This window comes from Leptodactylus fuscus, chromosome 2, assembly GCF_031893055.1.
Source record: "Leptodactylus fuscus isolate aLepFus1 chromosome 2, aLepFus1.hap2, whole genome shotgun sequence".
NCBI lineage: Eukaryota > Metazoa > Chordata > Amphibia > Anura > Leptodactylidae > Leptodactylus > Leptodactylus fuscus.
In genome coordinates this window covers 67,633,965-67,647,929 of record NC_134266.1, presented here as the reverse complement: position 1 = coordinate 67,647,929, position 13,965 = coordinate 67,633,965, and the positions used below count along the sequence as shown (strand labels likewise).

The following is a 13,965-nucleotide window of genomic DNA, read 5'->3' as shown; positions in this document are numbered from 1 at the left end:
ATGCGTCTTTACAGCATATTCACAAATAATAGTTAAGGAACGGTCAATACCGCATACAACCATAACGCAAACATATGTGCACGTAACTAGACCAATAAAAGCCGCACATGACAGGCGAGGCGATACTGCAGGAGATAAATCCTCCGTCCACATCGCCTGACCTTACACTAAATGGCGGCGCGCGGTGACTACGGCCCGGTCGCCGGCTGATGACGCATTTCCGGAAGGTGAGGTCAGATCTTTCCTGTGCCGCCATTTCGGGTTTGGTGAGGTCGGGATCGGCTAGAAGTGCTCGTTTGCTGTGTCGGTTGCGGGCGGCGTCGGTAGGCGCCTAAAAGGCGGGGAAAGAGCACCGGGGAGCGAGCAGAGGCCATGGCCGGCAACTTCGATTCTGAAGACCGAGCGAGCTGGTACTGGGGCAGGCAGAACCGACAGGAGGCGGTGAATCTGCTCCAGGGGCAGCGGCACGGAGTGTTCCTTGTGCGGGACTCTGCCACCATCCCCGGGGATTATGTGCTCTCAGTCAGCGAGAACTCCAAGGTCTCCCATTACATCATCAATAGCGTCAGCAACAACCGGCAGTCTGGTAAGTGAGGCCCTGGGCCTGCAGGGGCATCACCATGGGCTGAGGGGCAGCACAGTCACCTGTCTAGGGTAGGTACACACAGGGGGCGGCATGTGTGCACTACAGCAGTGCCTTGTACACAGGGTGGATTGGGGGTGCAGACTCCTGCCTGCTCCCCATTAATAACTATGACCATGGATATTATGTAGGGATTTGGTGATGCTTAATGGCTCCTACACCATGGTTGTGTTTATAGCAGCGCTGTCAGATATAAAGTCTGCAATTACATTACAAGATGTTCTGAGGCAGCTAAGGCTCGTCGTCATTTACATGTTACAAACCTAATACACCAATTTTAGGTGGGATCAGTAAAATGAGATATTACGTATACTAGCAATCTGTGTGATGGACTGTGTGTCCTATACTGCTTTACTGGTACCAGGTCACCAGGTGAGGGCAGCTCCATCATATGTTTTTGGTGCAGTGTTCAGGACAGATTTCTTGAAAAGATGTATATTTGTGTTTGGCTGCTAAACACTTTCTTTTGCATTGGTGGTTATTGTGCACGTAATGTGCTATAACCTGAGGCCATATTTGCTCCTTTTCTCCCATTTCTGTAGAAATCCTTTACTCATTAAGTCACTAAGTATAGCAGTGTCTAATAGAATATATAATATATACTGTACTCCCGTCCACATCCTTTCCGTCTGCTTGCTGTTGGCATATTTGTGACTTTATATTGCAGTTATCTTTGGTTCACGTTCAAAAATAAAGCATTACAAACTAATAGAATCGTTCTAAGACCAGGACTATGGAGTCGGTAGTGGCTTTATTTTTATACAGCCCTATTCACACTTTATAAATGGACAGTCAGAAGCAGTAAATTTAATTGATGAAAAAGCTATTGATTGAATTCTTGTGAAAGTAAATATGTAACAAACTATACATCTAGTTAATTATACAATCTAAAAATTGTATTATAATTGGAAAAAAAAATATTTTGGAGTCTAACTTTTTTTTTCCAGTTACCCAAAATTGGTCCCAACTCTGATGTCAACTCCACAGCCCTGTATAAAAAAAAATGTCACTAATGACGTGTGAACAGTACTAATTCAAAATATAGTTCCTGGTAGATCCCCATTGATATGCACTGTAAAGGTATATGGATGTCTTGATGCCCTTCCTCGTGGCTATACTGAATTGTACCTACACTCACAGCCAGCACCACTTAAGGAAGGAAGGGCAGAGGTAGTTCTGAATATTATACAATCATAAAACAGTAAGATGCTGTAAATTCCTGGCTGAGAGATGAGGCAAACACAGGTACTACGGAATATGGCCGTGTGAAAGGGTTCTTAGAAAAGTCTGTTACTTGGTAGCCATCTCTGATTCTGAATGACGAGATGCTGTGTATGTGGCTTCTGTTCTGGCATTGCCTGTCATCCGTGTAGTAATAGTTGTGGCTGCTGCAGTGGAAATGTCAGGCTTTCCCTATGCAAAATCTGTGGTTTGTAGAAGATACTAGTAGCTGGATTGGATTGAAATGGTTTGCCTAGTGGTTGAATAGAATCATAGCCTATAATGTAGTATTATGTGGTTGTTAATAGTGCAGCATTGTGGTCTTATGGTTATGTCTGATGTGCATAAACAACTAGAGGTACGACCTGTGATTCTCGCAATTTTAATGTAAGGCCACATTCGGATTAATGAGTGCTGGACAAAGGTCTATTCTCTGTAGGAGATGGGTAGTCCAACTCTTAAAAAAACAAAACCTTTGACACCAGCAACCCAGGGTTATATGTTAACTTAGAAGTTTGCAGGTGACATTTACAGTGTGTATTTTGTTTCAGACATGGCATATACATGATCTAAGTGTGGATTGTGATCTATAGAAATGTCCTGAGTATTTCTGATTTTTCTCCAGGTGTGAATCAATCTCGATTCAGGATAGGAGATCAAGAGTTTGAATCATTACCTGCGCTATTGGAATTTTACAAAATCCATTATTTGGACACTACCACTTTAATAGAGCCTGTTTCCAAGTCTAGGCAACCTGGAGTAATCCAGAGGCAAGAAGAAGCAGAATATGTCCGGGCTCTCTTTGACTTTAATGGTAATGATGATGAAGATCTTCCATTTAAGAAGGGAGACATCCTAAGAATCCGGGATAAACCTGAGGAGCAGTGGTGGAACGCTGAGGACAGCGAAGGAAGACGGGGCATGATACCTGTCCCTTATGTGGAAAAGTACAGGCCTCCCTCAACTGCCGGGTCTGCTCTGATTGGAGGTAACCAGGAAAATTCGCATCCGCAGCCACTGGGTGGGCCGGAGCCAGGGCCCTATGCCCAGCCCAGTGTCAACACTCCGCTGCCTAACCTCCAGAATGGGCCCATTTTTGCCAGGGTTATCCAGAAGCGAGTCCCTAATGCCTACGACAAGACAGCCTTGGCTTTGGAGGTATATAATGGGTGCAGCTGTGAAGGAAAATGATCTCCAATGAGTTTTCTTTTCAAGCGCATTCTTGAAAGGAAAATTATAACATGTAAATCCAGTGTTAGAAATGTAAGAGACACCCCAAAGGGTTGAAGGGGCTCTGGTTCTTAGTAGCCACAGCTCCTTAATTTGTGTAATTTTAATAATGTCTAAACTTGTAATGTCCCGCATACTACATCCACCTGACTGAAGTGAGCTCAGGGCACTTCTCCCACTGTTATTAGTAAGATAGACAATTTAGTTGGTGCTTAATAATCCTATTGTATAGACACAAATTTGAGAGGTATGTGGGGGAGGGGGGATGTATACTGTTCCTTTCATCTAGCTGTAAATATGTGCAGGTTAGGGCTACACAATACTATGTGGCTGGGCTAACTAGGATTGCAGTGCAGTACTACATTACTCCTAATCATTGTGAATGTGTTGCGTTTCAACCCTCAAGCTGCCACAACCATGACTTGACAGCCTAAATCTTGCCATGGTGGATTCCTTTGCAACAACGTTAGCTATATTAGTTTCAACTAGCAATGTGACATTTGCTATCTTAGCGATGGTTCACACACAGGATTTTGTAGTTGATTTCGAGGCAGATTCTGCTTCAAAATCTGCTCCAAATTTGGCCTGAAACTTGCCTCCCATTCATTTCAATAGGAGTTGGAGGCAGAATTTATTCTATTAGCTGATTATTATTTATTTATCATCTTCTCCAGAATCTGCCTCAAAATCTGCTTAAAATTCCTAAAGCAGAAGTTTTCTGCCTGACAAATTCAGCATCATATTTCTTAGTTTTTTTGGACCTTGAATACTGATGGGGTAGGCCAATCAATATCAGATTGGTGGGGTAATATATCAGGACTGACCAGCTGATATCCCAGCCGCACCTGCAGGAAGCAGCACAGTGTAAAGAGTTGTACTTGCTGACAGAACACCAGGAACAGCTACCATACTATATACAGCTTAGTGAGCACATCCCCCTACACTGTGCTACTGCCAGCAACTGCAGCTCCCTGGCCACAGGGTTTTAGACACTCCTCACAGACTTTCTGGTGCCTCCATGCTCTAGCACTTGAGTTTGTGTGCACACTTATTCCTCCTGTCTGCCATGGACAGCTGCAAAACTTGTTGGAGCCATGAAACTGTGATGACCAATGCCAAGGAAATAGGCTTTATGTCATGGCAATGGTTCTATCTGCTAGGGGAGCCTGATTGTGACTTGGTCACCTTTGATCTGATATTGAAGACCTATTCTAAGGACAGTGTATCAAAGTCTAAGTTCCAGGAATCCCACTTAATGTCACATGTTGCCATATAGCACTAGCAGAAGAGGTGTGAGCAGTCTGTCTACAGTGATGGAGCAAGCTCATGCAGGTGACTCTTATTCAAGTAATAGGAGCAGCGCTGCATCCCTGTCCTTTGCATAGCAGTGGTTTAGGGGAGTTTCATCTCTGCTCCTATTACATGAATAGGAGCAGCCTGTATGCACTCCCATCTCACTACAGAAGCTTCTTATACTGATGACTTCTCCCATGGATCAGTAAGAACCATGCTTAGTCTCCTAAACACTGACTCTCCCAGCTGTGTATTGGGGTACTTCATTCTTTTCTTGCCCACCTACAGTATGTGCGGACTATTGACTAGGTTTTCTGAAAACTAGCAAATGTTCCTGTATGATTCCTGCAGTGTAAGAGCCATGAAGACTGTGGCAGGTTCCATTGTTTCTTGCTTTTACAAAGCTAATAGGAAGGAAGTCCCAAATGCTAATCTGAAGCATGAATGGGACTTTTCAGTCAGTCATTGACTGGAGACTGGAAACTCAGGGGAAGCAGCAGCTCATACTAGATTCCATGTTGACTCATATTCTATCTGAATAATGTCTACTGGACATATGTATGTTACACTTTTTATATTTGTGATCAGAATGCCCTGGTACAAAATGTTGTAGAAATGAACAGCTACTTGGATAATTTCAGGGAGCCGAATCATAAATCAGAATAATTTCCATAGAGACTGTTAGAAAGCAATCTAGAAAGTTTTATATGATTGCTTCCATTCTTCACACTTTATAGAGGGATATATAAGGGGTTATGGGGCTGCCATCTTGCCTGAGATTCTCTTCTGTTCTGGTAACAGCGTTTAGTGATATGCTTTACAGCAGTCTCATTGAGGTCTACAAAAGAGCTTTCTAGATTTGTCCTGTACAGGGAGGTGGGATAGATAATATCTATTGATGTTATGTCTAGAGGTGTTATCATCTATTGTAACCCCATCTGTGATGTAAACAAGGTAACTTCTGCCAAGAAAATCTTTACAGATTTGGCAGGTGTCACTTTATTATTAAGTTTAGTCACCAGAGTGTAAATTGAAGGATTTGGGTGAAGCTTACCTGTGGCCATGTTTTAATAAAATGACAGTTGCAAAAGTTTTCTTGGCTACTGCTCTCACAAAGTGCAATAGGGGGCAGTGTCTCATATTGAATTGCTCTGAGCACTGTGCATTGAGCTGCTCCCACCTCCTTCCATATGTGCTGAGAGATGGTTGTGGTGACCAACCAGTAGACTTCAAGGGGAAGCATCTCAATGCATAGAACACTTAAAGGACCTTTAAGTGATGTATGGTATTACATACCACTAAAAGGCCAACAGTGCTCTGAGTGCAGCACATTGTTAACCTTGTTGCCTCAGTGTTGGTGATATGTCTCTCCACTGTCAGAAAGGTGGGCCTTAGTCTAGTGTCATCGCTTTCATACATGGTGTTATATCAGTTTTTCTGCTGCTAATAAACGCATTATGGCTGAAACACATTTTACATTTCTTAGGCTGCCGGCATGTACAATAAGGAGCGTTCTTCCCCTGTCCATCACCAATGCTGTTCTGCCATGAGTAGCCATACAATAGCAAAGAAATGGCTGATAAAACCCCTCGTGACTATAATATAAAATATACAGTAACATTGGTCTGTTACATGTAACAGTAACATGGCAAATACATGCAGCTAAAACACAGGAAATAGAAGTGAGCACAGTCAGGAAAGCTGCTTGCTGTCTCAATAGTATCTTATGTGCAATCACACAAGCAGAGAAAAGTAGCTGCAGGTAGATAGAAGACTTTTCTTACATTGTAAGCTGTGAGGGTTTTTTTAGAACCTTTATTCCTTTGCACAGAGCACAGTTTGTGAATTTGCTGTGAGGAGAATCGACCCCTCCCCTCCGCATTCACTATGTGAAGAGAGAAAAGCACTGGCCTCCCTCCACTCACTGTCACTTTAACTTGCCTCTATCTGCCTTATCTAGTGATGCTCTTCTCTGGTTACAAAGCCGTGTACTACAAATTAGCTAGAAGGGTTTTTCAGGCTGAAAGCAGCCATGTTTGTTTTTTAAAGTGTATTACATTTTAGTCCAGAGTCATAGTCTCTGCTAAATGGGTCTAAGTTGTCTGAAAAGTTATTGACGGTCCCGCCCCTGTTACACTTCCAAAAGCAGCAATGCGGGATCAAATTCCCAGATGTCATTTTCTTAACACTAGCTACGTATTCCCTGCCCCTACCTAGCTCTGTCAGCAGTTTTGCACGGTGAGAGACTCCCATTGATATCAATTCACCTTGGAATGAATATGGGGCTTTTTGGTGCTTTATGAAGGTTGGTTACAAGCTTGCCATAGTATAACATAAAAAATGAACAGTATGCGCCTGTTAAACCCATCTTACCTACTCATACAGCAGTGACGTCACGTACGTCATTTACATGATCTGAGACGAAAAGGAGCTACAGGTGCTCAACTCTTTATATTGCACATTGTGTGAGTTGTTCCTTTCCCCCGGAGGCGTATTATGTACTGAGGTGCTTGATGGTCTATTACACTGTGTGCAGTATTCTGCTCTAACTACTATGGCCGGCCGCTACATTATGTGCTGATCAAGTTCACTGATTGCGGATTTTATTTTAATTTTATTAAAATCTGCTTACATACATTGGTTTGTCTCCTGCTATTCCAGTGGGATTAGCCGCGTTCTCATGTGAGCAGGCTTAGTTTAGACCCCCCTTCCCTTTACAGTTAGGAAACAGCTGGAGGTTTGCATGGCTGCTTACTTACTAATCTTCTCATTCATCCTTTCTAGTTTGGCACATTCATGAACTAGAGTAACACAATAAAGTTATGTCATGTTGGAAAAGCTTCATATGTTTGCGCTCACGTGCAGACAGGCGGTTGCCATGTATGATGACAGGTGCCTGGGAGACTTTTTAGGGGTTTGACCCTTTAATATAGAGAGGAACAGGTTCGCAAACTGTCCTGAGGCTTTTTTTTTATTCTTAGTAGCTGGGCAGTTCTAACTTCAGTAGATGTAATGGGAATCAACCTTTAACCTTTAGGATATTTTTAGTAGGGTTTCCAGTCTAGACTCAAGGATTGGTACACCTCTGAATTGCAAAATACTTTACTTTTGCTATCCTTTTTTTTTTATTCTAACTTATTTATATTGAAAAGTGAATCCACATGTAATAAAATGGTCAATTACAGCTGTATTACTTTGTGTCTACTGCTCCATTGCAGACTAATGGATCTTTATGGTAACCGGCCCCCAAACAAAATGTTACAGTATTAGTGCCATCAATTTGTCAGTATCATCTGGTAACTTGACAAATGTATTCGTATAAAGTTGAGTAGCCATTCAGCTGTTTCTCCTGACATCACACTGCATGTGCTTGCTTTCAGCGGAGGGAAGGACTTGGCCACTTCTAGATCCGCTATTAGAGCAGACAACATACCCAGATTGCTTGCTGAAATTGTCACGTTTGTGTAATATGAACCTTTTTTTAAAAAAAAAAAAAAAGCTGCTTTCCTCCAAAAACAGTATAATGCCTGTGTTCAGTGCCCCCTTTGACGTGACAGAGGTGGTGAATGGTTCTCTTCAACATGTCATACAACACAATTACTACTACTTAGTTTGTAGTCCGTGACCATACACCACTTATTCGGCTAAGAGCTGTAGACAACAAACAGGAGATTTCTAAATTGCTTTTTAATACATGAAGCAAATACACAAGTTGCGTGGTGGATAGTAGCGCTACATGTCTTCAGGTTATATGCTTATAGTTATCAGTCAGGTCTTCCTTCCCTGTATATGGATAGAGCTAATGCTGTTCTCCTGTTCTGCAGGTAGGTTAGTAAAGCCTCTGTACTAAAACTATATAGCAAAACCCAATTACTGACTGAATATGTGATGTCTATAATCTAGCAGAACAATGCGGCTTCTGAGCTGCAACTATCAGCTATTGGGTACAGAATAAGAAGCATGAGACCTTCTGTACACAGCTTTTATTTCTTACAGCTCTTGCCTTTTATACCAATATATTAATTGTACACGAACTACAGTGAAACCTCTCCAAAATTTTGTTTTCTTTGCCTCTTTAGAAGACCAGTTTTTCCTGGTTTTTGGGTGGTCCTCTATCTAATTTCATAATAACCATTTATCGGAAATAATGTGTGATTAAATGAGTGGCAGGTAACAAAGTTTATCCATGTTCCAAGTCCTCTCTGCATAACAAAATAGTGAAGTCCGGGTATAAACAGTTATTTATAGCTATTGAAGCCGCATGATGGATTTATAGTGATAAAATCAACTTGGGTAACCTGGGCTTCATACAGGAGACTTTGTATTGTATATATGGGGGACATTCACATCTGTTTAGAGGGTCTCTGTGTGATCTGCTGAATCAGATACTAACAGAAGGCCATCTCTTTACATGATCAGGCTAAAAGAAAGAAAATGATGTATCACTTGTGTGATGGTAGACTATGCTTATGCACCGGAATAAGAAAAAACTGACAGCCGTGTAGCTTGGAAATCTTATTACCTTTTATATAGATAAACCGGTGCCATCCTATCATTATTCTTGCCAAATCATTGCCTTATTCTTGCAGTTTAGACTTAGACTAAGCACACACAACTAGGTCTCGGCCAACACTGTCACCACATAGCACTATTAAACGTATTTAACCATTGCATATTTAGTCACTACTTTTTTTTAGTGGGCTAATTTTTTTTCTCTCTCTCTTCTCCAGGTTGGTGATCTAGTAAAAGTAACAAAGATTAACGTCAGTGGTCAGTGGGAGGGAGAATGCAATGGAAAATATGGTCATTTTCCTTTTACACACGTGCGTCTGCTGGATCAACAGAACCCCGATGAAGACTTCAGCTGAGTGTGACCTGGAGCAGTTTCTAAAATGCGAACAATCTTGCTCTGTTTCCCTCTTTTTCCATCTGCCATTTAGACTGCCTTCCACAGGTTTCAAGATATTTAGCCAATGAAAGTAGTAAAACCCCAGAATCCCTCTCAATTTGCAATCATTAAGTTCCTTTGAGATTTGGCAGAGTCAGGGTACGAGCTCGGATTGTGTCTTGAAAGTAGGCAGAATATAAGCGACAACCCGCGACAATATCTAATACCATGCAGATGCAGTGAACTGCACGATTGCTTGTAGCAAGGAGTTTTATCTGAACAAGAGACTTTTTATAGGGCTTTTGTTGTATCTTCCGTACTCACTCTGATATCTTCCAGGTTGGACATCACCAATTTCTATTACTGACTCTTGAATACATTTCCTTAGGTAAACACTGTGTCTCTAATCGGGTCCCATCATGAGTCCATTGAGGCCAATATGGGTGTTACCATCCTTAGAAGAAGAGCTTCTTTTTCCTTCAGCCGTTCCCAGTATTATGATTCTTGTTTTCTGAGCTGTGGGTTTCAGTGCATTTTCTGACAGCCTGGACCAACACATTTGTTCTCCTTTTTCTTTGTGACTGTTTCTTACTTTGTATCGCACCATTTTAGAATACTTGACCAAAAGGGCTTATGTCAAGTTTTCATGTTTCGTGTCCACAGGATAGGTGGCTGGAACCCCACGATCATGGCGCAAGGGTCCAAGCTTTGGATTAGATCAGCATACTCGCTGCTGCATGTCCATCTACGTGATGAAGAGATGCGGAGCATGGTGACTGGCCATCTCTGTCAATCCCATAGAGCTTAATAGAACAACAGCACGTATGTTTGACACAGGACCCCATACTTGTGACTGGGAGGGCCGCCCAGCATTCATATACTTATCACCTATCCTGAAGCTTGGTATAAGTCCTTTGAGATTAACTCAAGCCTGCGTGTTCTTAGATACATGCATTTCTGTACCTGTGCCATTACAAACCCATCATGTGCCTGAACTCTTGGATATTTACATGAATCTCTTTTTGCCAATATTTTTTTTTATTAGGTATTATACATGCCCCTGTAATAATTTGGCCCCGTAGCATGTTCCCTGCATAAACTTCTTAGAGGTCTTTTTTTTTTCTATGGGGAACTAGTAAACGTACACTAACTGTTAAATATGGAAATGATGTATTTTATGTTGATATGTAGAAACTACTAAAATAAAGACAATTTAATGAGAGGGGTTGAAAGGATAACTGAATCACTGTGGTATTTCTGCCTTTGTTTTGCTTTGACATAAAACCTCAATGTATTTTATATGTCGTCCCTGAATGGCTTCTATGCTTTTATCTCGGCTCCTTTTAAAGAGGCATTTAGGTGGAATTTATATCGATTTTTCTTTAGGATTCACATTTACCAAGAGCGTAAGGAATTTCTTTTATGATTATTATATATAAATTATAGTTTCAATAAACTTAGTCCAACACAATAGTGTGGGGTTCACATCCCAACCTTATCTACTCCCATCATGTGCCAGGAGAGCGGACAGAATAGCATTGACTTTAGAAGGCAGGTAGAGCACTAGGGTGGGGGGGATGATTGGCGCCTGGCAAAAGGAACAGTCCTAGACCTCAATAGACCAAAATTAGTGTTGAGTACTAGAGATGTACGTTCATAGGTGGTTACGTGGCTGCTAGAATCTGTCTAACCCAGACTGTGCAAATAGAAGTATACTGATCGGTCTAGTCTTGCGTACCAGCCATGTGAATATTAGATTGTTCTACCATGTCCTTATGCGTGTGGCATCTTTCAAGTGGTGACAATTTGCTGAGTCTTCTGGCAATTCTTTTAAGTTTGTGCCTTCAGGGTTGCCAGCTTTACATGCATTGTGACGTTCTTCCTTAGGTGCAGCTCATTAATGTTAAAGGAGATTTACAGGATTAGAAAAATATGGCTGCTTGTTCCTAAACAAATGGCTCCCTACCTGTCCACAGCTGGTGTTCGCATCTCAGTTCTATTCACTTCGCTGTAATACCAGACTATAGTGAATGGTGCTGTTTTTGGAGGATAACGGTTATGTACTTCTAATTCTGTACAAACCCTTTAAAGGGGTTTCCAGGCCATAACAGCTTATAGATACAGTTAGAGCCAAGTCCATAGTGGTAACGTCTGATACCTAGATGTGGCAGGGTCCTGATGTGCGATACTGATGGCCTGTCCTGTGGCTAGGCCATCACTATAAATACATTAAGAAAAGCTGTCGTGCTCGGGAAACCATTTGCCTTGTTTTGTAAGACTTTTTTTTTTTTTAAATCACATTTGCGGTTGCGATAGGATTTTTTGGTTTTATAACTCCCATTACATTTCAAGTTCCTCATTTCTGGGACCATTTTACTGCACTTTCCTCAGCAAGGTGACTCTAGCAGTAGCGTAAAGCTGATTATTTTGCCATCTTGATGGCCCACTTGTGAATATGTTGTCATTTCTTTTCCTTAATACTTGTACTGTGGGTTTTTAGAGTTGGCCCGGTCTGTCTGGTAGCCAGCTTCAATGACCCAGTCACAGTCGGCTTCAGCACCCATGAGAGTTGGGTAGAGACCATGGCCTGTTGCTGTGTTCATGTCCTCAGTAGTTTCTCCTACACTGAACACTAATGTGGTCCAGCAGTAGAAACCTTCATAGACCATAGAAAGATACCCAAAAAGTGAGATCTGCCCAAATATATAAAAGCTTCATAAACACATCCTTTCCATCCACAAAATGAAGATGTACATTAAATGTTTTATAGAATGTATGGATGCCAATTTCTTTAATTTATCTTTCTGAGCACGTTCTTCCAGCTAATACACACTAAGTAGTAAACCAACACTGATGTAACATAAACTAGCATTTTAGAAGTCTATTCTGTTTGATACTGACTGTTCAGGGGTTGTGTCTTAGTTTTTATTTTTTATTTTTTTTTTTTAGACCAAATCAACCTATCGGGCAACATATTAGAAATGGCGAACACTAACTTTTGTTGTACAACACTATTCTATTGTATATATTTGAAATTATAACTGGTGCTCCTGTCAATAGCAGAAAAAAACTAACCAAAATTGAGCTTTTTGGGCTTTTTTTTTTTTTTTTTTTCTTTTCTTTTGCATCTTAATCCATCTCTTCCAGTAAACTAACTTTCTAGGGGATTTTTTGTTTTATGTGAGTAGAGCTTTATTTTTCTTATATAGACTGTTACAATTCTCAAATTTTCTTTTTTTTTTTTTTTTTTTTCTTCTCATCATTGGATGGGAATGTTCTGGTTTATACACAGGCATTCAAAATCTGTACAGACCTTCTATGTTTCTTGTACTTTAGGGTTTGATACAGTGTATGTAAGGAACCCAGGCGCAGATTTGTGCATTGTGATTTGTGCATTTGACGTATTTAGCTCCAAATGTGTTACCTACCTTGACTATATAACATGTAACCCTATTTTGCTGGACCAGGTATGTAAGGAAGAGCGTTTCGGTTTATAAAGGGTACTTTCACACATGCTTCAATATTTGAAGACCGTGTCAGGAGTGGGTTGTAATGGTAAAGGGAATTCTACTTTTTCCAATTTTCCAACTTTTTTTGGTACATAATTCTAGATAACCCCTTGAAAGGAAACTTAACATTCAGCCTGATTTTGCATCTAGCATGTGATCGTTCAGAAGCTAAGCAGATTGATATGTAGGAATTGTGGGCAAAGATTCAATGTAACTTGTCATTCTTAGGCTTAGTTCACATGTGCGCAAAATAGCGTATTTTGGTCCTGATTTTGACACGGGAAGCCACGTCAAAATCGGGACCAAAATACGCTTGCCGCAACTGTCAGTCGCGGGTTCCCGCTCTGGAGTAGGCCCAAAATGAATGGGCCTAGTCTGGAGGCTGCTGCCGCGAGGTGGATGCCGCAGGTCATTGAGCAGCGGAATCCGCGTGAAAAAAGGGCAGCTCGCATTTTGCCGCTAACGGAAAAAGATTGCAAGCAGTCTCTATAGACCACCATTGTTAGGGCGTAGATTATGACGTGGTTTCCGTGCCATATTCCCTTCCTCTCTGTGCCTGTGTGAGCAGGCCCTTAGGAGTCCAGGACTGCTCACCAGGCTCCTAAGTGTAGAAAGAGCAGAGATTTCAGCGATTGCAAATTTGGCTGAATCCTTTCACACTATATCTCGGTCTTCTTAGCTCCTCCTGCTCTATAACATGCTACCCATACAGTACATTTCCCTTTGAGATCTTGCTAGTATGTAGATAACCTTGTTCTTGTGACTATGGAACATTCTTTCTCATGCGCATTAAGCAATTGAAACTGTCTTACATGTGGCTCAATCCAAATAATAAAATGTGTACATATACAATTTAGGTGCAAATCTTGTCCCACATTCTGGGCTCCCATAACACTGCCTTGATATGTTTTTGGCATGATCTATATTTGCCTCTGTATTCATGTTTCTTTCCTTATTGGTAGTTGACCATATTTCCTGTTGTTCTTCACCTACCTGACCAGAAATTATTTTGGGCAATGTTCCTATGTCACACCCTGATAAAGGGCTCGTTCTACTTTTTTACCAATGTCCTATAATAGAGCACAAAGTTCTCTTTGCAATATGCAAATAAAATGTGGCTCATTCTGTCTACAACTGAAAATGTGCAAAGATCAATGAGGAGATTTATAAAACTGGCTAAA

General features: G+C 41.3%; 1 protein-coding gene across 2 annotated transcripts; it reads left to right on the top strand.

Annotated features, from left to right (window-relative positions):
* The first annotated feature begins 232 nt into the window (after positions 1-232).
* On the top strand, positions 233-11,163 carry CRK (CRK proto-oncogene, adaptor protein). Of its 2 annotated transcripts, none has more exons than XM_075263917.1 (3): positions 233-586; positions 2,490-3,022; positions 9,118-11,163. In XM_075263917.1, the coding sequence occupies exons 1-3, from the start codon at positions 373-375 to the stop codon at positions 9,253-9,255; spliced, it is 885 nt and encodes a 294-aa protein (XP_075120018.1). In that variant the 5' UTR covers positions 233-372; the 3' UTR covers positions 9,256-11,163. The 2 variants fall into 2 exon arrangements, with proteins under 2 accessions (XP_075120018.1, XP_075120020.1); XM_075263919.1 differs by having other exon boundaries at positions 2,490-2,852; positions 9,118-9,172.
* Positions 11,164-13,965: the final 2,802 nt, after the last annotated feature.